The 26,983-nt window shown below is 40.7% G+C and overlaps 1 protein-coding gene across 1 annotated transcript in view; it reads left to right on the forward strand.

Annotated features, from left to right (window-relative positions):
* The window catches only part of ATP13A5 (ATPase 13A5), a 123,411-nt gene that overhangs the window by 33,142 nt on the left and 63,286 nt on the right, over positions 1-26,983 (forward strand). Inside the window, exons 7-12 of the mRNA XM_073903541.1 lie at positions 4,573-4,707; positions 13,207-13,279; positions 14,192-14,320; positions 19,869-20,039; positions 22,250-22,407; positions 25,367-25,555. Coding sequence (XP_073759642.1) covers positions 4,573-4,707; positions 13,207-13,279; positions 14,192-14,320; positions 19,869-20,039; positions 22,250-22,407; positions 25,367-25,555 — 855 coding nt within the window. The remainder of the gene's footprint in view (positions 1-4,572; positions 4,708-13,206; positions 13,280-14,191; positions 14,321-19,868; positions 20,040-22,249; positions 22,408-25,366; positions 25,556-26,983) is intronic.

The raw sequence follows: 26,983 nt of genomic DNA on the forward strand, positions 1-26,983 counted from the left end.
TTCCTCAAAAAGTTGAAAATAGAGCTACCATACAATCCGGCAATTGCACTACTGGGAATTTACCCCAAAGTTACAAATGTAGGGATCCAAAGGGGCACATGCACCCCGATGTTTATAGCAGCAATGTCCACAATAGCCAAACTGTGGAAAGAGCCAAAATGTCCATCGACAGATGAATGGATAAGGATGATGTGGTATATATACACAATGGAATATTATGCAGCCATCAAAAGCAATAAAATCTTGCCATTTGCAATGACGTGGATGAAACTTGAGAGTGTTATGCTGAGCAAAATAAGTCAGTCAGAGAAAGACATGTATCATATGACCTCACTGATATGAGGATTTCTTCATTTCAGGAAATAAACTGAGTGTTGCTGGAGTGGTGGGGGGGTGGGAGGGATGGGGTGGCTGGGTGAGAGACATTGGGTAGGGTATGCGCTATGGTGAACGCTGTGAATTGTGCAAGAGTGTTGAATCACAGATCTGTACCTCTGAAACAAATAATGCAAGGTATGTTAAGAAAAAAGAAAAAGAAGAAGATAGCAGGAGAGCAAGAATGAAGGTGAGTAAATCGGAGGGGGAGATGAACCATGAGAGACAATGGACTTTGAAAAACAAACTGAGGGTTCTATAGAGGAGGGGGGTGGGATAATGGGTTAGTCTGGTGATGGGTATTAAAGAGGCACTTTCTGCATGGAGCACTGGGTGTTATACACAAATAATGAATCAGGGAACAGAACATCAAAAACTAATGATGTAATATATGGTGATTAACATGAAAAAAGAGTCTAAATCATGGTTCTCCTCTGTTATGGGTAAATATTGTTTAAAAAGATAAGTAGTTAGACTTTGTTATTGATAAAATACTTTCTTTTTTTGTTGTTTTTAAAGATTTTATTCATTTATTCAAGAGAGAGTGAGTGAGAGAACATGAGTTGGGGGAGGGGCAGAGGGAGAGGGAGAAGCAGACCCCCCCTGAGCAGGGAGCTCAAGGAGGGGCTCCATCCCAGTACTCTGGGATCATGACCCGAGTCAAAAATAGACACAGAAGGAAAGCTTCCAGACTCATTTATTTTTTGAAACAGCTTCAGGAGAATAGGTATTATTTCTTCTCTGAATGTTTGGTAGAATTCCCCAGGAAATCCATCAGGCCCTGGATTCCTGTTTTTTGGGAGGTTTTTGATCACTGCTTCAATCTTGTTACTGGTTATTGGTCTATTCAGGTTGTCAGTTTCTTCCTGTTTCAGCCTTGGTAGTTTATAGGTTTCTAGGAAGGCATCCATTTCTTCCAGGTTGCTTAATTTATTGGCATATAGTTGTTGATAATAATTTCTAATCATTGTTTCTATCTTCTTGGTGTTAGTCATGATCTCTCCCCTTTCATTTATAATTTTATTAATTTGGGTCCTTTCTCTTCTTCTGGATAAGTCTGGCCAGTGGTTTATCGATTTTATTAATTGTTTCAAAGAACCAGCTTCTAGTTTCATTGATCTCTACTGTATTTCTGGTTTTTAATTCATTGATCTCTGCTCTAATCCTAATTATTTCTCTTGTAATGCGTGGCTTAGGCATCATTTGTTGCTTTTTCTCCAGTTCTTTAAGGTGTAAAGTCAGTTGGTAAATTCGGGATTTTTCTATTTTTTTGAGTGACGCTTGGATGGCTATGTATTTCCCCCTTAGGGCCACCTTTGCAGTATCCCATAGATTTTGGACAGATGTGTTTTCACTCTCATTGGTTTCCATGAATTCTTTAAGTTCTTCTTTGATTTCCTGGTTGACCCAACATTCTTAAGCAGAGTGGTCTTTAACTTCCAAGTGTTTGAATTTCATCCAATTTTTTTCTTGTGATTGAGTTCCAGTTTTAAAGCATTATGGTCTGAGAATATGCAGGGAATAATCTCAATCTTTTGGTTATCAGTTGAGACCTGATTTGTGACCCAGTATGTGGTCTATTCTGGAGTAAGTTCCATGTGCACTCAAGAAAAATGAGTATTCTGTTGTTTTAGGGTGGGATGTTCTGCATATATCTATGAAGTCCATCTGGTCCAGTGTGTCATTCAAAGCTCTTGTTTCTTTGTTGATTTTCTGCTTAGATGATCTGTCTATTGCTGAGAGTGGAATGTTGAAGTCTCCTACAATTAACGTATTATTATCAATATGTCTCTTTATTTTGGTTAACAGTTAGCTTATGTAGTTGGCTGCTCCTATGCTGGGGGCATAGATATTTACAATTGTTAGATCTTCTTGGTGGATAGACCCTTTAAGAATGATATAGTGCCCTTCTGTGTCTCTAACTACAGTCTTTAGCTAAAATCTAATTTGTCTAGTATGAAAATTTCTACGCCAGCTTTCTTTTGAGGTCCGTTGGCATGAAATATGGTTCTCCATTCCTTCACTTTCAGTCTGGATGTATCTTTAGCTTCAAAATGAGTCTCTTGTAGACAGCATATGGATGGGTCCTGTCTTTTTATTGAATCTGCAACCCTGTGCCATTTTATGGGAGCATTTAGGCCACTCACGTTGAGAGTGATTATTGAAAGATATGAATGTGTTGTCATCATGTTGCCTGTGAAGTTCTTGTTTCTATAGATTGTCTTTGTAAATTTCTGTTCTATATCACTCTTGAGGTCTTTCTCCTTTTATCGAAACGCCCTTAATGTTTCTTGCAGGGCCGACTCGGTGATCACATTTTCTTTCAGTTTCTGCCAGTCTTGGAAGCTCTGTATCTCTCCATCCATTCTGAATGATAGCCTTGCCAGATAAAGTATTCTTGGCTACATGTTCTCCTCGTTTAGTACCCTGAATATGTCTTGCCAGCCCTTTCTGGCCTGCCAGGTCTCTGTGAATAGATTTGATGTTATTCTGATGTTCCTCTGTACATAAGAAGTCTCTTCCCCCTAATTTCCCCTAAGATGGTTTCCTTTGTTCTAAGATTTGCGAGCTTTACTATTACATGCTGGGGCATTGGTCTCTTCTCCTTGACCTTGGGAGATGTCCTCTCTGCCTCTAGGACACCAACGTTTGTTTCATTCCCCAGATTAGGGAAGTTCTCAGCTATGATTTGCTCAAATATATCTTCTAGTCCCCTCTCTCTCTCCACCCCCTCAGGGACCCCAATAATTCTGATATTGGAACGTTTCATCACTTATTTCTCTAATTCTGTTTTCATGGATTTTAAGCTGTTTTTTCCAGGCCTCCTCCAGTTCCTTCTTTTCTATTAGTTTGTCTTCTAGATCACTAATTTGTTTTCCTGCCTCGTTTACCCTAGCTGTTAGATTATCTAGATTAGATTTGATCTTATTGATAGCATTTTTAAGTTTTGCCAGTTCAGCTTTCATTACTGCCCTTAGAGACTCTACGTTGCCATTGATCGATTTATTCATTCTCACTACCGTCTTCATAACTGTTACCCTGAAGTCCATTTCTGACATCTTGGTTATATCTGTATCCATTTGTAAATCTTGGCAAAAGTCACAGTCTCTGAGTCTTTCCTGTTTTGGGGTTCCCCCTCTTAGTCATTCTGTTGAGGGGTGGTTGAGGGAATGTACGGAGTCCAAATTATTGACCACAACCCAAGCAAGATGCACCTGTTTTATAGGGACCTTAGGGTTGTTTGCCTCTTGTTCTTCCAGCCTGTCTTCTGGGGGAGGGGCCTGCCATGCTGTTACTCAGGCAACCCTGTTTGGGCAGAGTTGCCCTGCCTCCTGTGGCAGGGGATGGGCTCAGTGAAAACAATTTTTGGGAGGCTTTTGTTCTCTGGTGGCTTTCCCTGGTGGCTTTCCATGTCTCTTCTGAGAGTCAGAGCAGAAGAGACTGTTTCCAACCCTCTGCCTCAGAGCAGAGAGATTGCAGTCTGTTCTTGAGTGAGCTCTCCAGGCCGCACTGTCTCCGTTTCTGTCTGTACTGCTAAAACCCCAGCGTCCTGGGTTGTGGGCCCCACAGCCACACTCCCAGCCCTTACTTCCAGGTCCAGGCACATCTCTTTGCCCTTTGTGCTTCTAAAACTGCCAGCCGCCCCCAGTTCACACATGCAGCCCCACCGCTCTAGGTTTCAGTCCAGGGGGCTGCCCTAAAGTCCTTTCCCCACTGCTACTGGTCTTCAAATCTGTGCCCCAGTCCCCAGGGCAGGAGACTTTTGCACTCCTGTGTTATTTCCCCTTCCCAGCTCAAGCGCTTATGGCAACTCCCATCCCCTTCCTTTTATCTTCCAATATCATGTGGAATCACAGCTCCCCACTCCATACCTCGAAAGCAGCTGCTATGGATGTTCTGTTTGTAGAGATGTAGATATATCTTCTTACATCTTAGGCTGATTTCGTGGGTGTTTAGAGTGGTCTAGTAGATATCCAGCTCAATTCAGGGGAACAGTTGAAATAGGGTCCCCTACTCCTCCACCATCTTTGCCCTCCCCCCCAAAATTGAGTTCTAAGTGAGTTCCCAAATATTGGAGATATTGTGTGTTGTAAAAAATGAAAAAAAAAAAAACAACATTCTATAAAGAAATGACATCATCCCGATTGCCACTAAGATCCATGCAAATGACTCAAGTGCTGTTTTTTTTACCTGCAGTTTTTAAATCCATTCTACTTGTTCCAAGCCTTTACACTAACTTTGTGGCTGTCTCAAGGTTATGTAGAATACTCTGTGGCCATCATCATCTTGTCTGTTATCTCCATTGTCTTAAGTGTGTATGATTTGCGACAGGTAAGAGCTGAAATCACAGTGGGATTCTATTTAGCTTCTGGTGCCCAAGCAGCAAAACCTACAGGATTTCCACTGAAATCAAGGAGTTGCTTTGTTAATCTTATGTCATAAAGCAAAAAGCAAGGTCTTACTCAATGAGGGATCTCAGGAGGAGGGCTTCAGGACTGGCAGGTAGATGAAAATGTCCTTGCAAAGTCCAATTATCGACTGAAGGCTGAACGGCATACTATGTTTGAAAGGACTCTGAGGTTGTGTCTGAATATGGTGGGAAAGAATGCTGTGATGGATTAATGATGCCAGTGTAGTAACTTTCCATTATTGTTCATCTCTGAGCCATTTAAAGCCTTCCTTCTTTTTAAAAATCAGTCTTATAAATGATATAACAATGCATTCTGAAATAGAATTTTCCTGAATATTACTTATGATTCCATAGCCCCTGCAAGTCTCAGCTTCCCACAGAATCTTTATAGACAATGTTCTGCAACTTTGCTTAAGAGTCATCGGGCTGAATCATGAGGCCACTCCAAAAAGATGTCTCGCTCTATTTATTGTATATTTTTTAAAACTTGAGTGTGGAATTAGCTTCGTTTACATGGGGTTCGGGGGCATGCGGTGGTACAGCACGATGTGTCAGTCTGTCAATCTTACTGACCTGTTGAAACCGTCTCGTCTCATACTTCATCCTTCATCAAGAGGGAAGGAAGCTAAGATCCAGAGTTTGTTCCAGGTCAGAAAGTGAGTTTGTGAGAGAGTCGGGCTTCTGGCTCCTCATAAAATGAAATTCTACTGCATGGGCAATATTTCCTCAGCAGAAAGCTAGTACAACAGCTCGGGATGGAAGTCAAACATAAGTGTGAGAAGAGAGACGAATTCTATATGTCTACAGAGTAAGCTCTGGGCACATGTCTGTAAGGCAGACATGGGGCATTGACACAAGCTTCACTGAAAGGGAACTTTTATTCCAACTGTATTTCAGTCTATTAAATATTAGGTCTAATATTGGCTCTTTATCTGGTTTTAGATCCTACAAATTTTGAGTTATGAAATGTTTGATGAGAAGTGAAAGAAAGGCAATAAGTATGTAAAGAGTTAGAAAACAGGATCTAAAAATGAGAAGTTAAATGAATGAAAGTACTTTGAACTAGAGAGTGAAGGTGACAAGGGCTTTGTTTTGTTTATTTGTTTGTTTGTTTTTTCCTTTTTAAAAATGAGTGCCCAGGTGTTTTTTCACAAAACTAATTTAAGTCACAAAAATGTTAACAGTGACCAGTAAACTGCCTTTGATGGTGGCAAATACTTTCTTCCTGGCTGCCAAGTCAGGAGGAAGAGTGACAGTCCTTCTGATAAAGTGTAAGCATTTGAGCAAAAGCATGAAAATAGACACTGGGGCAATAAAAGATCTGATACATTCTGCCAGCCACAGTAGGAAACTATAGTGTCCTAAGCTTTTACCTTGGTCGTATGACAAAGGTATGTAATATGAAGCCCACAAATAGAATTTCTAGTTTCTGGATTTTGAGAAAGCTTTGCTTTAATACAATATCTAATTTGATACCTGCAAGCCATTCATGCAATTTCTGGCTTAAGTCAAACATCAGTGAATACAGTCCTTCCCCCATGTCCTTCATTCCGCTGGAGAGACATCTACATACACTCACCCGAATATTATCATCACAAACCATCTAAATGTTCTCAGGAAAAATACAGAGCTCTCTGAAGACTTTTGGCAGGGACATCTTATCTAGTCAAGTTAAAAATCTCCTCCTTACCTCTCCTCTTTGTGTTACTTGATGCTATTATAATCAGCTTCCTCATCTATAAGAGGTGTGTGTGTATGTGTGTCTGTGTATGTGTGTGTGTGTTGATGTTATAGCTGAGAGAATTAAATGAAACCACGAATTTGAATATTTATATTCCTGGTACATAGTAGACACCAAACATTAATTCTTGTTATCACTGGTATTACTGTTGTTGTTTTTATTATTATGTCTGTAGTGGGGAGAGTTGACAATGGACAGATGGGAGGGGGCACAGAGATGGAAAGGAGGAGCCCTATAGCATGAACAAGGAAGCATCACAGGAATACGGGTTACTAACAACCACTGGCTCACTCATTGCCTGACTCTCGGGACTCTGTTTCCCCTGGGATCACTTTCCTTAGCTGTAAATGCTGGAGGCTATACTCTATTTTTTTAGGTCTCACCATAAGGTTTCTATTATTTTGCCTGGGCCACAAATAGGAATGAAAAAAAGCCCTTGAAAACTTCAGAACGCTAGTGAGAGATTTTCTGACCACTAATAATTTGGGAACATGTGTTGTAGACTAGAGTCAATTCCTATTGGACCGTATTAGGTGTTAGCCCATCTATCCAGATAAACAACTTGGGTCAGGATGTATAGAAATAATAGAAACTTATTTAAACTATCCTAATCATCAAAGGGATATATATTATAAATATGTACCAGTAGCTCATAGAACCCAAGGACATAAAGTGCAGCAGACTTTAACAGGGGCTGGACCCATGAACTTGGGTTATTCTCCCCAGCCTCCTATTCTCTGACAGGCATGAAATTCGGTACACATATTTTGAGGCAAATGTTCTCCTTCCCTCCTCTTCTCTAATAATTGAGAGTACCCAGAGCTCTGGCAGCCTGCAACAGTTTGTTCCAGGTAGCTCTCTCCTTCCACTGACACACAGAGTTGGAACAGGGGTCACCTGACCCTGTAGAAGCCAGTCCATCAACAGGAATAATGCCAACACAACTTTTTGCCTGGGATCCAAGCCTAAGGGCTTGAAGCTGTCTGTTATACTCTGTTAGGAATGTGACCTGAGAAATGCTGCCTAGCCAGGATCAGAATGGGTACCTTTGAGCCCTGTGTGTGTACAAACAGAGAAAACACTTGTGCAGAGAGAGAGCAAAAGAATAAGCCAAATACACAGTGAGACACAGAGGTGAGCAATATGGAGTCTAGGGGAGAGGGAGAGGCCAGGGAGAAGGAGAGGGTACAGGGAGAGGGAGAATGACTGACCTGCTCCTCAAAGTATTTCCTGTTCCTGTTTGGAGCCCTTGGGAACCCTGGCTTCACTTCCCACCTTAGGTTCGTACAACATCCCTGCATCTTCACAAATTCTCATCTGCCTAAGCAAACTTAACAAATTTCTGTTACCTGTAATCAATGGGTCCCAAGTAAATGTGGTGTTACCATGTGCTATGTTACACCCCCTAGAATGTTTCCACATATTTCCCCTGACTTAAATACTGTTTTTGTTCTACACATTTCCCATCTACATGTTTATGACAAATTTTAGTCTCCCTTTTAAAATTTATTTATAATGTCCATTTCTTCATTTAGAACTTAGGTGTAACTGTCTTGAGGGAATCGGAAAAGAAATATAGAGACCCCTGTGTGGGAGCTGGGGGAAGGGTTACAGAAAAAATAGGTTTGATTCTTCACTCTAAAGGGCAAGTTTTCAGTGAGAGAATTACTCAAGATTCCTAAGCTCTTGACCTATTAAATCAAAATATCCAGGGTAACAAGAGGAATCTGCACTTTTTCAGTTTCATAACAGGTGATTGCTATGCATGCTAAAAGCTTAAGAGCTGTTGTTCCAGAGGAATCCGCCAAAGGACAAATTCAAGCACCAGGATCCCAAATACATCTGTTTAGTTATTTGTTAATTTCATCATCAGCTGGACATATTTTTCACTCTTTCTACTCTATAAGATGCACAGAAATACTAGTTTATATGGAGATTTATTTATATATTTATTAATTTGTTTTATTAGAACAGGAACGTACTTTGTATATTAATCTGAAACTTGTATTTTTCACTTTACAATACATATAATGGCCATACACCAAGTAAATAAATAATTCTAAACCATCTTTAAAACTAATGGTGTGACATTCCATGGTATATCATAATTTATTCGACCATCCTTTTATTTATGGAAAACAAGGGGTTTCCTCTCCAATTTTTGCCACAAGTATGCTGAATTACACACAACTACAATATAGATGTGTCTTTACATATTAGTGTTCACAATTTTTTTTTAGCAAAGCAACCAAAAGCCAGGTTGTTGTATCAAAAAATATGTATATTTTAGATGTTAATAGATACTGAGATAGAGATATTATTTTCTTCAAATAAAATAACAGCAACATATGAGAGTATCCATTTCCCCAAATCCTTGCCAGCATTTGGTGTTATATATTGATGTTTAAAATTTTTCAAGCTAGCATGTTTTTTACAAAGTGTGTCCCATTGACATTTTAATTACATTTTGCTGATTAGTGAGATTAGACGCATTTTTCTCTAATAGATATTTACATTTTTCTTTTCTGTTTACTGTCTCTTTATATCCATCATACATGTGGAAGAGTTTCATTTTTTAGTCTACCTTTTTCCTTTTGACCTTGACTTTTCCCAGATATTTAAAAATGTATGTAGTTAAATATGTTTCTCTTTTCCTTTTCTGGGTTTCTGGGTTTCCTGTTTTGCTTATCAAGTTCTCCTCTTGAGTAGGTATGCTCTGTTTTTCCATTTGTAATTTTCTTAATATTTATTTTAAAATCCTTAATGAATCTTGAACATTCAGGTTTTACATCTTAATAATCCCTAAATGCCTTTGCTTAAAATAGTGACTGGCCTGGGAATTTCATTTGATGGCAGGACTGAGAAAGAGTTCTTTAACAAGGAGACACTAATCCCATTAGCAGTTCCTATTTGTTAACAGAAGCTTATCTGACCCACCCTGTAAGGCATCTTGCAACACTATAGGACATGAGCCAGTTTCCTGAAACTGTATCTTTGCAGTTTCAGTCAGAAATCCTCAACAATCAATATTTCTTTAGCACTTTACAATTTGCAATTGACTCCCACATCTGTAATAGATATGCTTGTGTAGGGCAGGGCAAACTCTAAAATGATACAGTTGTGATTGTTGTAACCTCCCACCACCTGAGAGAGAGGGACAGGAACAATCACGGAGGTGAAGTGCCTTGCTCAGACTTGCCATGTAGTGGTGGCTATACAGACCATGGCCCCAGGTTTCCTGACTCCAAGTCAAGTGCTTCATACCATCCCACTGAGCAAAATTTCAAAGCGACCTATGAGTTTCCTTGCCGCAGTAAATGATTGTTTGATAATTTTATTACAATAAGATTGGGGAAGGGGGTTGCCAGGAACGGAAGAAGCATCTCCGGTCATCTCCAAATCCTGCTGAACAAATACCAGCCTTTGAAAGTTGCAAGAGAGGAAGTGTTGGCAGGAGCGGAATAAGCTGTCTTCCTGCATCTTCTCTAGCCCCAAATCATGCTGCAAAGAGAGAGCAATCTTGCCTAAGCCAAGAAACACCCCGTGGCAGCCCCTACCAAGTTTGGTGCAGGTGTGAATGCAAGTTGAGTTGGCATTCAACTGTCTTTATACTGAGCTGTAACCCATACTCCATTGCTGGCTCCTCAGGGGGCTGCTAGAAATAGCACGGACAGTATCTGACCCACAGTGCGTTGCCTTCAGTCATGACTGAGCCGGGCTCAAAAGATACCCGAGTTAATGCCCTCATTACTCATCTCTGGAGGAAATCCAGCCACAGCAAACACAAGGACACACAGCAACAGATGCCGAAAAATAACAATATGCAAATTAGTCTTGGTGGAAACTCATCCTGCTCCCACTAAACAGGGACTGGAGAAACCAGAGGGGGCCTGATGAAAATCAGGCAGTGAGCTTCCAAATCACGGCAAGCATCACAGCCCTTGCTTGCTCCTAAATGGTTGGTTGCCATAGAAACCTGTGTTTGTAGAGTTTCCTGGTACATTAGCTCAAAGAGAATGCTTACATTATCCTTCTCCAGTGTTGTTGGGAGAAGTAAAATAATTCAGTTCTATTAAATAAATATTTGCTGAGGGCCTACTATGTGATAGACTCCCAGGATACCTGGATGAGTACTTGGCTCTTCTTTGAACTGCCTCCTTCACAGGGGAGACCTGACAAGAAAACAGCTGTAATGGAATGTGATCAGTTCACTAATACAGGTGGAAACACAGAGAGCGGAACAATTAATTCTTTCTGGGGATGTTAGTGACTTAGAGAGTGGAGGTGACATTTGAGCAGGGCTTTATGTGAAGGATTCGAAAGAGTTTGCTAGTAGAAAACCTGAGTGAGCATTCCAGGTATTAGCTTGAAGAGAGGCGTGGAAGCATGGCAGGTTTCTCAGAACGCTAAGCCTGATGAACAAATCCAGCTTGATGCCAAAATGAGTTTTGAGAGTTACAGTCAATCATTATGAACTCATACTTCACCACTTCCAAATGTGTTGATTATCATCCTCTTAAGCTAGGTTGAAGTTTTCATGGCATTGACTAAGAGTTTGCTAAGCAAGAAAGTAACTTAAAGAAATTTATAAGGAAGGTTATTTATCTTCTTAAAAGAAAAAAGCTCTTTTCAAGCACTTTAGGAGAATGTGTTCTCAACAGAAAAGGCTTTAGAGTCAGATGAACTGGGGTTTTACTTTCAATCTTAATACTTAGTAAGTAAATGATTGCAGGCAAGTTACTTTAACATTTTCAAGTCCCTATTTTGTCTTGGTTTTGGTTTTGTTTGGCTTTTATTTTGTTATGTGTACATTGGAGATGATAACATTTTCATCGTCAGATTAGATTGAGGAGTAAAAAAAAGGAAAATCAAACAATACACTCCAAGTGCTTACAACAGTGTTTGGCACAGAGTAGTTGCTTAATGTTTCAAACTAATAAATAAATAAATAAATAAATAAATAAATAAATAAATAAATAATAAAATAACTTAAAAAATAATAATAATGTGAGCCATTATAAACGCTGGGTATTTCTTCTATGAAGCCTTGGGGGCTTTGAATAAATCTCTGATATGTAAAATAAATCAGTATCAGACCATGTTCAGTTTTGGAAGGTAATTAAAAATGATTCAATTCAATGTCATCTGTTTAGCGAGAGGGAACAACTAACTTATAAGGTGAAATTTCTTATATATGGGTATGTGGCTGGTTAGTGGGTAACCTGACCGACAACTCAGGAATCCTGACTGAATCCAGTTTTTTTGTCACAGAACCGTGGCTGACTTTTGCACTATTATGCATCATTAAAATGGATGCTCCATTCTGCAAGCCTCAGGAAGTCAAGTTAGGGCACTGAATATGTACCTAACAAATAGTAATATCACTTCTTCCACTCAATTGGTCCAAATGTTTGAAGTGTAGCTTCTCATAAAAAAACTGAAGTAAACAATAATTTGTCTTGCATAAACAAAAACACGGGATTTATTATTATTTCTCAAGAGGAAAGTTACATCAATGTGTGTAATGCTTGTCTTAGTCTGGTGACATTAGCTACCATTGGCTCAAAATCAATAGGACAGATAAAAATAATTTACCCTAACATCTGAAAGGAAAAGTTTTATACTTGAGTTAGGTTAGGCTGTGTTTCAGTATTGTTGACAGTATTTAGATCTCTTCTACTTACGAGTATCCAAGTAACTGACATTCCTACTGAAGGGGCAGTGCCTTTCGGGAATGCCCCAGCCCATGGCGCCCCCTATAGTCGATATGGGGAATTGTGTGGACCCCATGTCCTCTCACCTCTGCCTTCCGGTCTCCGGAGTTTTCCCAGGAGACTCTACCTCCACTTCATCGGGCTGCTTCCATTTCCTCCACTTTGCACACGGTCGTATCTCAATGAATTCTACCCCAAGCGAATCTTTCCAGCTGATGCACTTAGACAATTGTTTTTCCAGCAACAACTTTCTTATTGATCATTAACACTTATGGAGCTCTTACCATGGTAATGAGGACTATCCAAAGCGATAACTAAGATAAGCACTAACTAAATTTTCAAAGCCGTCTGAAACAGATACTGCTGTTATCTCCACTCTCAGATTAGGAAAAGGGAGTTAAACAGGCTGAATAATGCCTAAGTGGAAACACCAGGCTTCCAAATGGAGCAGTGTGGCTCCAGTCTGCAGACTTCCCCAAGATGAAAATCCACCAGTTCATAAAGGAGGGGATGGTTGTTCCACATAAAATCAAAACACAACCCAAATATTCTCAGGCTCTTGCAGCGGAAAGATCAAATTCAGCTTCGCTGTTTTATAGACAGGGAAATAGGTACCGAGAGGGAAAGTAACCTGTTCATGGTCTTGTTGTTCTTCCCTTGCTTCCTCGTGCTCCCTCAAGAAGTGCAGCCTTGGGGCCTTGGTGTTGGTCCTTGGGCATGGTGGCTGTGCATTATGTTTCCTGGCATTGAAATAGTATTAAGCTAATTAGCATATTTGTTGCTACAGCTTGGGGGTTGGCTAGGATAGGGGTCAGGGCAGGGAAGCAGAAGCATCAAAAGTAGAACTTGAGTCTGCCTACAGTCACTTTGGCTGTGATGGCAGGCTCTGTATTTACTGTATTGAGATCATGTGGTTTTCGAGTTATGGACTCCTGGATATTTAAACGTTGACTTTCAATTGGCAGCAATCAGTTAAGCTGCACAAGCTTGTGGAGGATCACAACAAAGTCCAGGTTACAGTCATCGTAAAGGGCACAGGTAAGTGTATGTTCTGCCAGCTTCAGGGTGGAATCAGTCTCATTTGTTACTGATTATTAGTCGAGGAGAAAAGTCTTCTCTGCTTAAATCCAGGACTGGGGCTAAATTGAGGCAAATAAGGCTTCTAAGATGCAAAACTTAATGAGGAGATCATGCAAAAGTTCACTTGCATTTGCAGGACCCAGAAGGTGAACATCTCACTGAATTTTGTACCCTGGGTACCTTGCATGCCTCATCCTGATTGAACCCTTTCCACCCAGTGTCTGTGTTGCTTCCAGTTCCCTCTGCTTTCCATACTTCACTCATTTGAATGTTACTGGGTAAGCCTTCTTAAGGCTTTTTGATGTCCCCTACTAACCATCCCAAACAGACCCAGAATCATAACATTTTCAATCTGTTATCCAGAATACAGTCATGCATAATTCTTGTAAATGGCTGGCTGGACATTTGGCATTTTACTCTGGACTTAGCCTGGAGTAGGGTGGCCATGGTTCTTTGCAAGGAGTGAGGAACTGCACCCCCCGGCAGCAGACACTGTCTGAATGGTTTACACTAGGCCCCAGACCAAAGACAGGGTATGCCACAGGGGGGCAGGAGCCCAGCCCCAGCAAGTAAGCAGCAGTAGAGGGGAACCTCTCAGATGACCGATACCCTTGAGTATCTCCTGTGGGCAGAGCACTGTCCTAAGTACTAAGATCGAGATGGGATCTTGTTGCTCTCCTAATCTTTTGCTATGGCCCTGGAATCAAATCCCTAATCCTGGTTTCTGTGATTTTGCAAATGAGCAGAAAGGAGCTGGAGCAGGTGAATGTGTAGGGCAGTCCTTGGTTGGTTAAGAGTTCTCAGCCACTTGCATCTTTCAGTAAAAACAGGAAAAGATCAGCCAGTCATGGAAACTTTGCTGTTGTATAGGTTTGCAGGAGCTGGAATCCTGTCTCTTGGTTCCTGGAGATACTCTTATTCTTCCAGGAAAACTTTCATTGCCATGTGATGCTATTCTGATTGATGGAAGCTGTGTGGTGAATGAAGGCATGCTCACAGGTAGGCTGTTGTCACGGAGCTTCTTCTTTCCTATCCAACACCTAAGACAAGAGTTGGCAAAGCAGATCAACACATCCTTACCTGCTTTATACCAGCCTGATATTAAGATATGGAGAGATAGGTGAGGGAGACACGGCCAGGCTATTCACGCAGATGGAGAATTCATATATGCAATTAGGAAACATTTAATATTTTAAGAATCTAATGACAATAAATACAAAATTTATAAATAGAAGAAAAGTCTAATACATGTGATTGGTTCATGTCCTAATGGGTGTAGTAAATTGGGTGCTTTGGTTCAGAGGAAGGTGAATGCATAAGACTGCTTGATGCACAGTATCTTCATAAACATAAACACCTATCCAAACACAACACAAATGGAAACCACCAGCTTTCACAATTGGCAAGGTGCAGAGATTTTATCCAACCCTGCTCTCTGTAGATGGAAAACTGAGCCCCAGATTTCCTGGGAAGGAAATTGAATTGAACCTTCAAGGAAAGGCCATATAACAGTTCTGTTCTTTAGAATTGTGTTTCCAGTTGATCTTACTGAGCAGAAAGCCAGTTTTCTTATAATGGTTTGAACTGTTATTCTTGTTCTTGTTTGTACTTTGTAAAGTTCATTTGAATTTGTATAATTAGCAAGGCACTAGGTATAAAATATTCTTTAGTCAAAAGACCTCAAAATACACAGGATATCATAATAAGAGAAGAAGAAACTATACGATACACAAAAATAGAGAATATTTGTCTTTTGTGCTTACAAATTGTTGTATTTTTCTGTTTCCAAGTTGCTAAAGACAGGAAAATACACACGCGCATGCGCTCGCGCGCGCGCACACACACACACACACACACACACACACACCTTTCTAATGTCACCTAAATGTAAAGAGAATCATTATAGATTCCTAAATTGTTCAACACAAGCAGATTTCACATTAAAAATGGGTCTGCTTAATTTAAAATTGAGACAGGAAAATGTAGCAAACATAAATATGCTTGGTATAATTACAAAATAGCCCTTTAGTGTGTTGAAATCTAACTGTCTTATAATGATAACGATGAGGATTTGCATACTGATCATATCCTTCATCCGGAATGTTGCCATGGTACCTGATGCACAAACCTCAAGCCCCCCCAAAAACTGTCCTCCTCACTCCAACGCAGCGACCTCTCACATTTATAGCAGCTTGCCAGTGAAGAATGGCTTCACTCATTGGCAAGAGAGCATGGCTGTGAGGAGAAAGGGGAGGACTGATCACATTTACTCCCCTGGGTCTACTGACTTGGGTGGGTGCAAGGTTCTTGCCTTGCTTCTAGGAAAACTCAGAGAGTTCCAGAGAAGTAGAGAGGGCAAACAATGCTGCTTTTCCACAATGTGCAAACTTGACCTAAAATGACCTTAAGAAGTAAGTGGCTTTTCTTAGGTCTGTTTCTGGAAAAATAAGGTCACCAACAATAATATCTATGAAACCTAAGTACTAATAAATGTCAACTTTAGAGACAGACACATAAAACAGAAATACGTATGTTTCTTTCTTATTATTTTCTTCAGAAAGATCTAATTACCACCATGCTTTAAATACATTATTACACAGCCTACATAGATCTACCCGCTCACATACACTATTTGTAAAAATGATCCTCATTGAACAATCAGATTATGCTTTGATTCCTGAAACTGCCTATGTCTTTCTAGAACATTTGTCCATGAATGTGACTCAGGTTTTTTTCCCCATGTGCAAACCCGTCCTTTTCATATATAGAAGTCTTTATTTATGTCTTTATTTAGAAGAAAAATGGCAAATACTCTTAGCATCTCTAGAGCAATTTACATTTTATAAATAACTTTTATATCTCACTTCGTCATAGCATAAAACAAATGAAGAGCTGTTATAATACCCAACCTCCAGATGAAGAAACCCAGGTGAAAAGAGACCAGACTGGTCGGCTAGCAAGTATCAGGGTCAGAGGTGGCTTTTGCTTCCAGAAAGGAGGGACCACGGGAGTGAGGAGGAGGAGGATTCTAAGAGGGGTAAAGCGCTCATTCCTTGTGCCTCATCATCTTTTTCTCTGAATGGGGCACTCCCCCCCCACAGCACATGCCCATTGTAGGATCTTCCTCCTCATCGTTTCCTTAGGCTCATCCTATTGCCATAAGTTCAACTATGCAAGAAATTTAATTTTGTAACTACACTTAGCTTTTATTTTTGCTCCAAATATTGCCATCCTTGAGAGTGAGCAGTGGCATAAGTCAGACAGTCGTTCCCATCAGTTGGTGGGTCCCCTGACCCAAGTCTGGCTGCTAGAGGTTGTGCAAGGCGCTGGGAGGCGGTCTAGGGTAGCTCTCTTGTCTGTGGCCCCCACTCCTCCTCTGGGCTTGGCAAATGTCTCAGGCCTGTCTCCCTGCAAAAGGAGGCTGACCGGTGCCTCTTGCTCTGTTTTCACAAACTTCTACAATGTTTCCTTACTCATACAGGAATTTCCTGAAGTGGTGATTTCACATCTACATACATCCTGTCAGACAAGCTTGTGATGAATTGCTGGGTCTGATCTTAATCTCTCTCCCTTTTTCCTTTCCTCCTGTCTCTCACTTCTCCTTTTCTTGCATTTATTCATTCATCTGTCCATTTATTCAATAAAGGTTCAGAAATGCCTACTCTGTGCCAGGTACTCTGTTGTGTGCTGGAGTCACAAGACAATGAGAAGTGGCCACTACCCTCAAACAGCTTACAGTCGAATGGCCCCCGAAATACAAACAAACAAGAACAGGGCATTTCATGTGGAGATACCGGCTCACTGGGGATTAAGGACAGAATCCCACTTCACAGCAGCCAGGACTTCCAGGTCCCGGAAGCCAGCGGAAGTTGATGATGAGTGTTCTTCCTTCTAAAACACTCCTCAGCCTATTTAGACCTCCAAACATTTGTAGGCAAATCACTCTTTCTTGGGATTCCGACAAAGGCCAAGAACGAGATTCCTTATTAATATGTGAATAGCGTAAAAGAGACTTGAAAGTCATTTCTGTGTAAAATAATATCTGATTTGAATGTTATCTTTGGAACATTATCTCCAAATGACTTCTATCTCTGGTTGATTGAATGCCTGCCCACCAGTAATACTGCGGGTTGTGTGTTCATAAGCTATCCACTAATATTGTGGATTAATACGCTGTGATTCAAAAGCAGAACAACATTAGAAATTATCTCTAAGTATCTGCTTTGAAAAAGGCTGATTTCAAAAACAATGGGGATATAGCGATTGGAGATTTGTCGAAAAGGTTCTATCCCTTTTCCAAAGCCACTTAGAACACAATTGGTAAATCCAAACAAAGGATAAATATCATAATTGTTTTAAAGACAATGAGAAGGGGCAATGCTTAGCTAAAGGAATTTCCTGAGAATATTCAAGATCACTAATAAAAATTGTATAGCTTCTTGCACCTTAGGATGTTAAAAATGCACCCTGTGGAAAACTAGTTTTGAAAAACCAATCATAGAAAAACCTGGGTAATTGTTTTTATTCAATTCACCCAGGCACTGAGCAAAAATATGTCTTTTGAACCTATTACATACCAGCAAGGAAAATGAGCAGTATAAAAAGTCATACATGTCAAAGTACTTGCCCTCAGTTATTACCTAGAAGGAGAGATAGAACCTGAATTTGTGTAACTATAATCAATATAATACTATTTCCAAATTAGAAATATGACATGTTATTTTGCTAATTGAACATTTAGCAAAAGACTGATGGAATTTTAAATTCATTCTAGTGCTTTTTAAATCTGGGAGCCAGGAAGGGTTATTAGCATTTTTATTTTGTCTCTGAAATGTATCCTTTTGAACTCTGAGCTAATTTTCTTTGTGTCTTAAGTAACCTGTCTTCCTGCCGTCAGGAAAAGTAGAGGAATAGTACCGGCAAAGAATGGCAGTCAATAATAGGATATGCAAGTGGCCTAGTTTAGCTGGAGTGTGTAGGAAAAAGAGCCAGTGATGCTCAGTTTTTGGTGGCTTTGAAAATCTAGCAAGAGAGTTTGCACTCAGGACCCTTCCAAACCCCATCCTCTGTATCTCTTCATCTGGCTATTTATCTGTATCCTTTATCATATTCTTTAACAAATTAGTAAATGTAAGTATTCCACTGAGTTCTGTGAGCCACTCTAGCAACTTAATTGAACCCTAGAAGGGGTTTGTGGGAACCTCAGATTTATTAGTCAGAAGCACAGGTGCCAATGTGGATACGGAGACTTGGAGAGGCTAGTGGGATATCCAGGTTCGCATGAACAGCCCACCACGGGGAAATATAGAACAAGAACACAGGAGAGAGGGAAGATGAATACAGATGTTACTGAGCCAAGAAAGCAGTTCCACTTATTAAGAAGTGTTAATTAATGAGAATAGAGCTGAGATCATCCAGAAAGAAAAAAGAGATATCCTGTTATATTGGTTTCTAGTTTTCACTACACCCTCCAAAAAGATCATGAAAAATATTTTTTAGATTTTATGAGGGCATAATTTCTCGTTCATCTCTCTACTTCGAGGATTCTTTACCTCTACCTTCACACTCAATGTCCCAAACACCCTCAACCATCTTTAGTGCCCAGGGCAGAGCATTCTCTTGCCTTCATTTCTTCTAAGAACACTTTCCTCTTCTCCTTGATCTAGTTGGCCTCATTTCCTTTTGAGTTGTCGTTTGTTAATTGCCTTTCCTGGTCCCCTGTTTGGGCTAGATCTTCAGATCACCTGGTACTACTACCAAAATACTTATTGTATTTTCGTTAATTATTTACTACTCTTTAGTGGCTTGGCCCCTGGGCCTCTGACGGCAGGATTTCTGTCTGTCTTCTTCATTATTATATTCTCAGCACCTAGAGCAGTGCCTGGCACAGAATAAGCACTTAAAAATATTTGTTGAATGAATGGATGAATGCACAGATAAACAAGTAAATGAAAGGGAAATAATAATTGCTTTACACATAATTTATTGCTCCTTCATTGCCTAGCATAGATCTGGGCTTAAAGAATACTTGGGGAGACATTTAAGTGACAACTCTCTTTGCTAAAATGGCCTGCTTTTTTATTTTTTATTATTTTTTATTTTTTTTAAAGATTTTATTTATTTGAGAGGGAGAGAATGAGAGATAGAGAGCACGAGAGGGAAGAGGGTCAGAGGGAGAAGCAGACTCCCTGCTGAGCAAGGAGACTGATGTGGGACTCGATCCCGGGACTCCAGGATCATGACCTGAGCCGAAGGCAGTCGCTTAACCAACTGAGCCACCCAGGTACCCTGGCCTGCTTTTTTAAATTATAACAGCAAACCATGCAGACCAGGTATGGAAAATATAGGTGGACTTTAATAAATATCTGAAATGTAACCAAATATACCACTACTTGCATCACCAGCATCCTGAGAAGTCATCTGACTCAGGAGATGAGCAGTAAGACCTGAATAGCTGTGGTTTGTATACTTTCTTGAAACTGGAAAGTACCAGCTCTAAATGACTACCTGAGGTTACATGGAATCAACAAAAGACAATCTTCTTTAGGAGAAAGTATACCTGTCACGAAGACACCATTGCCCCATGGGGACAACACCGTTGCTTGGAAATCCCACAGCTTGGAAGATTATCGGAAACATGTCCTTTTCTGTGGGACGGAAGTTATCCAGGTTAAGCCGTCTGGGCAGGGGCCAGTGAGAGCAGTTGTCTTGCAAACAGGTTGGTAGATTCCACTTTTGTAAATTTAGTCCATGATTAGAGGTGGGGGAGTTGGATTGGGAAAATTTTGTTTAGGAATATGAAGTTTGCTATATTCTGGTAATAACAGCCATACTCATTTCCAGTAGGACCCTTATTATTCTAAATTGCCACCATTTCCAACTGAATGGTTCATTGTTAAAATTCTCATCTATCATGAAGCATATACAGAGATGAAGTACACTTCCTCAAAGGCAAGACTATGTTCTTGTAGGTTTGTTTGGTTTTGGTTTTTTTTTATGCCCACATGCTTCTTTTCTTTTCCCTCTACACCCACTCTAAGTAATTACCAAGAAAACAGTTCCAACCATTGTTGCTTGAGGACTTTCCCTTTCAAAGTGCTGTTTGCTGGGCTATTATTTCAAGATCCCTGCGGGGTTTCTCCACTTGGGTTTAAACTTCAAAGTCAAGGCACTTCGAAGTCAAGGCATCTAAAGGACTCATCCTCCTCTTTCTGTTGACAGCATTACCATCTAGCCAGTCTCTCCACATCACCTTTAACTCCTCACTTTCTCCCTTACCAGGTAGGGCACCACATCCTGTTGATTCTACAAATACCTCCCGAGTCCTGTCTCCCTCTCCTTCAACCCCACAGTTGGTGTTTTGTCTAGGCCCTTCATCATCTCCTGTCTAACTATTACAACAGAAATATTCTTTTGACTGTTCCCTTTCAGCTTTTGCCTGAAATACTTTGTCTTGTCTTTTGTTCTGTTTATCCCTAGATCTCTCACCAAGTCATATTTCTAAAACATATTTTGAAGCAGTTTATGCACACTGTGCTCAAAAACTTTTCAAAACTATTAATATTACGCCCAGTCTTTCACATGACATGATGCAGCCAACACCTTCCATGACCTGGTCCTAGCTTGTCGTATTCACCTGTGTTTCTGCCAGCACACATATGCACAAATTCAAAACATACCTTGCACTTTGTTGTCTCTATGCGTTAGTTAGCCTATGATTCAATTGTTCTACCTGACTTTTTTTTAATTAAAAATATCAAGTTTTGTTTCAAAGTAGTCAGTGGGCATGAGAATATCTCAGCCAGCTGGTAAGCAGGAGCTAATGGATGGTAATCATGGAAACCACCTGATCTGAGCTTATAAAATGCTGAGGCAACAGGTTAGAGAAAGCTCTGCTCCTTTTCTCCAAAGCCTGCAAAACCATGTTTGAAGAGACAAGATATTCACCAAGCAGTGGGATTAAGGCATGTTTCATACTTAACAATAGTGACTTATATCTAGTAGTCAGGGTTTTTTTTGCCAAAAACTTAGATATTAATGAGTATCTACAAAGTGCTATGCCCTCAGGGCTAAAGGAAAAAATAATTGTGAGATACTCCTTGACCTTAAAGAAGACTATGGTCTTGTGCAGGAGAGCAGAGATAGATGTCATGTGATTAAATGTTATAGGGACTCCAAAGAAGGGGAGAAATTATTTTTTATATGAAGTGTGAGAGTAGAATTCTGGAAACATTTCTTTGATGAGGTGGCATTTTTGAGCCAGACCTGATAGGATGGGAAGGATTTAGCCAGTCCTATCAGAGAGCTGAAAAGACATGCTAATCTGTTTCTGCAAAAGACAAAAGAAAGAGTACACTGGGGTCTTCTGAGAGCAGAGCTAGTTAAAAGTCTAGCAAGATAAGAGTCCACCAGATTGATGGGACTTGGAATGCCATGCTTAGAAATTTGAACTTTATTATAAAAAATGGAGGCTCTGGAAGGTTTTTGAGCATACAAATGACATGATGAAAGGCACATATATTTAAGAAATTACTTGCTTTGTGCTTTCCTTTTCTCTTTTCTTTTATTTTCAACACATATTTGAGCTTTAAAGTCTTCTCTCAGCAGCTCATCTTCTCTGGTGACTGCATCTGTTGGTTCCTTAGTCTTCTTTTCCCCAGTCTCATGCATGAATGAGGAGCTGCACTGTGTGAGCCACTGAAGCACTGACTCTCAGAGCAAGAGAAATTGAGCAGGGCTAAATGAACACCATTTATGGTTCCTGGCAACATGTAAGAATAATAAATATAAATATACTGTTAACAATGGTGTTTTTGTTCCATATTCAAATGACACTATTAACCAATCCTTAATTTGATGCAAACCATTTTGGGTTTGGGGAAAACTGTATTAAAGAACCTTACTCCACCTGCAATTATCTTCATGTAGGTTACAATACCGCCAAAGGGGACTTGGTAAGATCCATCCTCTACCCTCGGCCTCTGAACTTCAAACTGTACAACGATGCCTTCAAGTTTATAGTGTTCCTGGCCTGCCTTGGAGTTGTGGGTTTCTTCTATGCTCTTGGTGTATATATGTACCATGGAGTAAGTATTGGGGGTAAAGTTTTTTAATAGCATAGCTTTCTCAAGGAACTTGACCTAACTTAAAAGGGTTAGATAAGGATACCTTTTAACCCCATCATTCTGTGAGTCAGTGCTGTCCAATGGAGCTTTCTTAGATGATGAAACTATTCTATACCTACACTGTTCAATTTGGTAGCCCTTAACCACATGTGCTTATTGAATGCTTGAACTGTGGCTAGTGTGACTGAGGAAATGAACTTTCGATTTTACTTCATTTTAATTATTTTTAATTAACATAATTTGTTTTAACTAATTGATTATTTGATTGATTTCAATTTAAGTACCCATATGTGGTTAGTGAAAATTGTATTGGATGACACAGCTACGAAAAGTTGCAAAGTTCAACAGTCCTTTCACCACTTGGATGGAATGAGAGGTTATTGTGTGTGTGGCATTTGTAATACCCAAGCCCAAATAGCTTCAGAGGAAATACATGTTTCTCAAGTCTGATAGGATGGAGAGGACTTAGTCAATCAGATCAGAGAGCAGAAAGGGCATACTAATTAGAGTGAGCAAAGGACAAAGCAAGAAATGCAGATGGGTCTTCTGGAACCAGTGAGCAACTGAGACATTAAGCCTAGCAAGGTAGAAATAGGTTACATTGAAGGGAATCTTGAATTCCATGCCTAGGAATTTGGATTATTTGAGAATGTTGAAATATTTGAGTGTGTACATTGCCCAAGGCATACCCAACAGACCATTTAGGCAATGTATTGCTCTGTGTTCTGTTAGGTTCTGAAATGGAATTAAATGTCCATTTTTACAGGGGTGACTGGGTGGCTTAGTCAGTTAAGCATCCGACTCTTGATTTCAGCTCAGGTCATGATCTCAGGGTTGTAAGATCAAGCCCTGTGTCAGGCTCCACACTCAGCGCTTGAGATTTTTTCTCTCCCTCTGCCCCTCCTCCTTTCCTTCTCCCCTCTTTCTCTTAAAAAATATATATATATATAAATTATAAATGTCCACTTTTACAGAAATGTATGCTGCATGGATCCACACTTCCTTTTAAGCTTCATGGTGTCTGGTTTCATTTGAATGTCCCTCTTCATAGTTATGTTGGCTGGACAGAGAAGGGTTGTCACAAATGACCTCTGAAGTCCTTTCTGGTCCTGAGCATCTGATTCTGTGGGAAACCATGCAGTCTCTTCTGTAAGACATATTAGGATGTTAGCAATGTGGCTCATAGGGAAGAAGAAAAAACTGTGAATAAAAGGGTCCAAACATAGATATGAAACTGGGTATGGGTGACCCTAATTACAATGCCCAAATTGGTAGCTTTAGTGCATTCTATGTGTGTGTTATTGGGGAGAGAGGTATATATTACTGGACAGTCACAAGAATTTCCAGGCAATGTTCATGCTCACACTTGTACTCTGGGTAGTCATTACAGTCCCCAGGGAGCTTTTCTAGGTCAGGCAAAGGAAGCCATGGTATATTGGCACCAGTAGAATGGACCCTGGAAAGAGCTCTGCAGACTGTTAAAACTAGTAGGGCTGGAACTTGAGGCAATGTGCCAGTTTTATATGGGGAAGAGTAGTGTTGGACAGGAAAACAAGCAAAAAGCTCTCTTGTGTGGACTAAGAAGCCCCTGCAGTGATTGGGAATGAAACTTTCCTGAGTGGGACTCAACATCCAATATACACCAAGTAGCAACACTAATCACAAACCCCGTCTTCTTGTGGGTCATAACCTATGGCCCTGTTGGCTGTCTCTATCTGTACTGGCTCAGGACTTGACAGGACTGAGTCCTCACGGTCAACACTCTGTGGCTGTAGTTGGAAAAAGCAAGGAATGATGGATTTTGTAATAAACTGAGATTGGATCAATGACGTATCTAGCAGGCATTGTTCCTAAACTTGAATCTGTGTTTCCAGTAGTCAGACGAGCACTTTATGGCTAAAATTATGGTTGATTTCATAAAAATCTAGGGTAAAGCATAGTATCTAGAGCATTTGAAAAGTAAAACAAGCCATCCTGTGATTTGATCTTGCCTCCACTCTTTATCAGTCATGTGAATTTCTGCAGACCTGACTAGGATCTTGACTCCATGTGAACTGGCTTGATAGTATAACACAACGGTCACATACTTGTTCCCTGCAGTGGGACAGACTAGGGTTCAGATCCTCACCATTTAACTAGCAGGTGGCTTGAGGAAGTTATTTAATTTTTTAAGCCTCGGTTTCTTTATCTGTTAAATAGAAAAAATAACAGTATTTACCTCATAAGGTTTTTATGGGGAGTCACTAAATAATGTATGTAGCCTAACACAAGGCCCACCCTAGAACATGAGCAGTGAGAGCAAGCTATTTTTACTATTGACTTTCCTATAACAGATAATACATGTTGAGATCTTAGCAGAATCTTGGTCATCATTTTTATCAGGTCACCACTCATTTCATATGTGTGCTGGGTACCTCCTCTGTGTCAGAAACTGTGCTAGGCTCTGTATCTAGAGATGAATAAGATGAACTTGAAAATGACTTCGAAGATGTATAAGCCACAGCTGCTGCACCCAAAGGAGTTTGGAAGCTACTGAGGGAGATTTAAAACCCAACCGTCAAGCCAGTGTGTGAAATGTTACAACTCCAAGATGGTCTCCATGCCTGGGGAGTCCAGAGGGTGTGTTATGGTGAGCAGAGGAGGGATGGCACTCTGGGTGGAGGGAATGCTAAGTGAAGAGAAACAGAGTCAGGAAAGGGCAGAGTGGACATCCAGTAGGGTTCAGAGTCTCCTTTGTTCTCAGTGGGAGACAACTTGTCCATTCCTTAGACACACCCAAGAGAACTCTCAACCCCACCAAGAGCCAGCTCACTTTGAATACTCTTGAGTTTCTAGAGCTCCTGTGCTATTACAGGAGATGGTGCCAGAAAGGGTACCAGACTGCTCTGCTGCGCTGACCTGTATGTCCCTCCCTCCTCAGGTTTCTTCAAGAGATACTACAGCCATGGCCCTGCTCCTCTTCACCGTAACTGTACCTCCAGTGCTGCCAGCTGCCCTGACCACAGGCATCGTGTATGCACAAAAGAGGCTGAAGAAAAAGAAAATCTTCTGTATCTCCCCACAGAGAATCAATACGTGTGGGCAAATAAACCTCGTGTGCTTTGACAAAGTATGATTTAAACTTTCCAGGTTGGAGGTTAATGATTTCAAGATACAGCAGAGCTGGAAAAGGCCTCCAAGAATGCCTGGCTCACTGCACTCATTTTGCAGATGGGAACACTGAGCCCAGAGAAGGTCACACAGTGAGCTAGCGTGAGACCATGTTCTAGAGCCCACTCTACTGAGTCCTAAGGAAGTGGTTTAGCTATCACATCATGAATTCCTTTCCTATGAAATTTAATATTTTGTGCCTGTATTGGGTTTTAAAACAATCTCTTATTATAATAATTTTTATGACTGACTGGCTTTTTCAGGCAAAAAGAATGTGAGGAACACTTCTGTTCCCTGAAGTGCTTTGTCTGGTGCTTAATTGAACATATTCCCTTCTTCTCCTCTGCTTCTTTTAAGGAAAGGAAGGGAGGGGACCATGGCTGTGTTTATGCACTCAGTCCCTCCTTTCTCCTTTGATCCCCAGGTTAGCAAAACTCCGGACTAGCGAATGTGTCCCTGCTTAGGGTCCTGGAAGTGGCAGGGGAGAGGTATGTCCAAATGCAGAGGATTGCTAGTCTGGGACAGGTCCTGAGACCCCTTCCTGTGCCTCTCCTATGGGAGACCTGCAGGGACCTCAGCCTCAGTCACCTGCTATTCAGATCCTGCCCTCTGCTTGGGCAGGCCAATTTAACTGCTGTAACACAGTGGGATCCTCCATGTCTTCACTTCATTCACATTTGAATAGTTGATAAAGGCTTTGCCACCTTTAAACTTATCTACATTGGCCAAGAGCTCCATTAATGAGATGTTCCTTGCTCTGCAGAAGCTCATGACTTAGCTGAGGAAGCAGGTAAAACAGAAGTGTAGACAATGATAATGCAGTGAAATGCATGCTGAAAGAGGTATGAACAAAGCATTGAGGTGAAGTTACCTGCCTTGGGTGGGAGGTCACTTTTGAGCTATGGCTTTGGTTGTTAGACGAAATGGACCCTGGGCTCAGAGGCAAGCAAATCAGAAGCACAGGGATGTCAGGGCCTGTGGCACATGGGGGACAGAGGACAGTGGGGTGTGGCTAGATTGGGGGCCGTGTGGTAGGGGATATAGCTGGAGAGAGGAGCGAGCCCAATTGTTCGGGGCCTGACATGCCAACCTAAAGAGTGGAGCCTTGTCGTGAAGGAGAATGGGAGCCCTACCATTTTTTAAGAAGATGGGTAACATTTTTATAGGAGTATTTTATTCATTTAATCTGGGGTAATTGATGAGAAGGGACAGAGGGGAGATAGGACTAGATAACAGGAGGTTATCTGGGAACGTTCTTTCTCTTCAACCTGTAGGCCACTGGACCTTGAGGCTGCTCATTTCACCTCTGACCTGAGAATGTCCCTTCCCTGTTTACTCAGTTGTAAGAATTGGAAGCATTGTAAGCACGTCACTGTAAAACATTATG

This window comes from Callorhinus ursinus, unplaced genomic scaffold (assembly GCF_003265705.2).
Source record: "Callorhinus ursinus isolate GAN/ISIS: 27379988/994484 unplaced genomic scaffold, GSC_fseal_2.0 scaffold1, whole genome shotgun sequence".
NCBI lineage: Eukaryota > Metazoa > Chordata > Mammalia > Carnivora > Otariidae > Callorhinus > Callorhinus ursinus.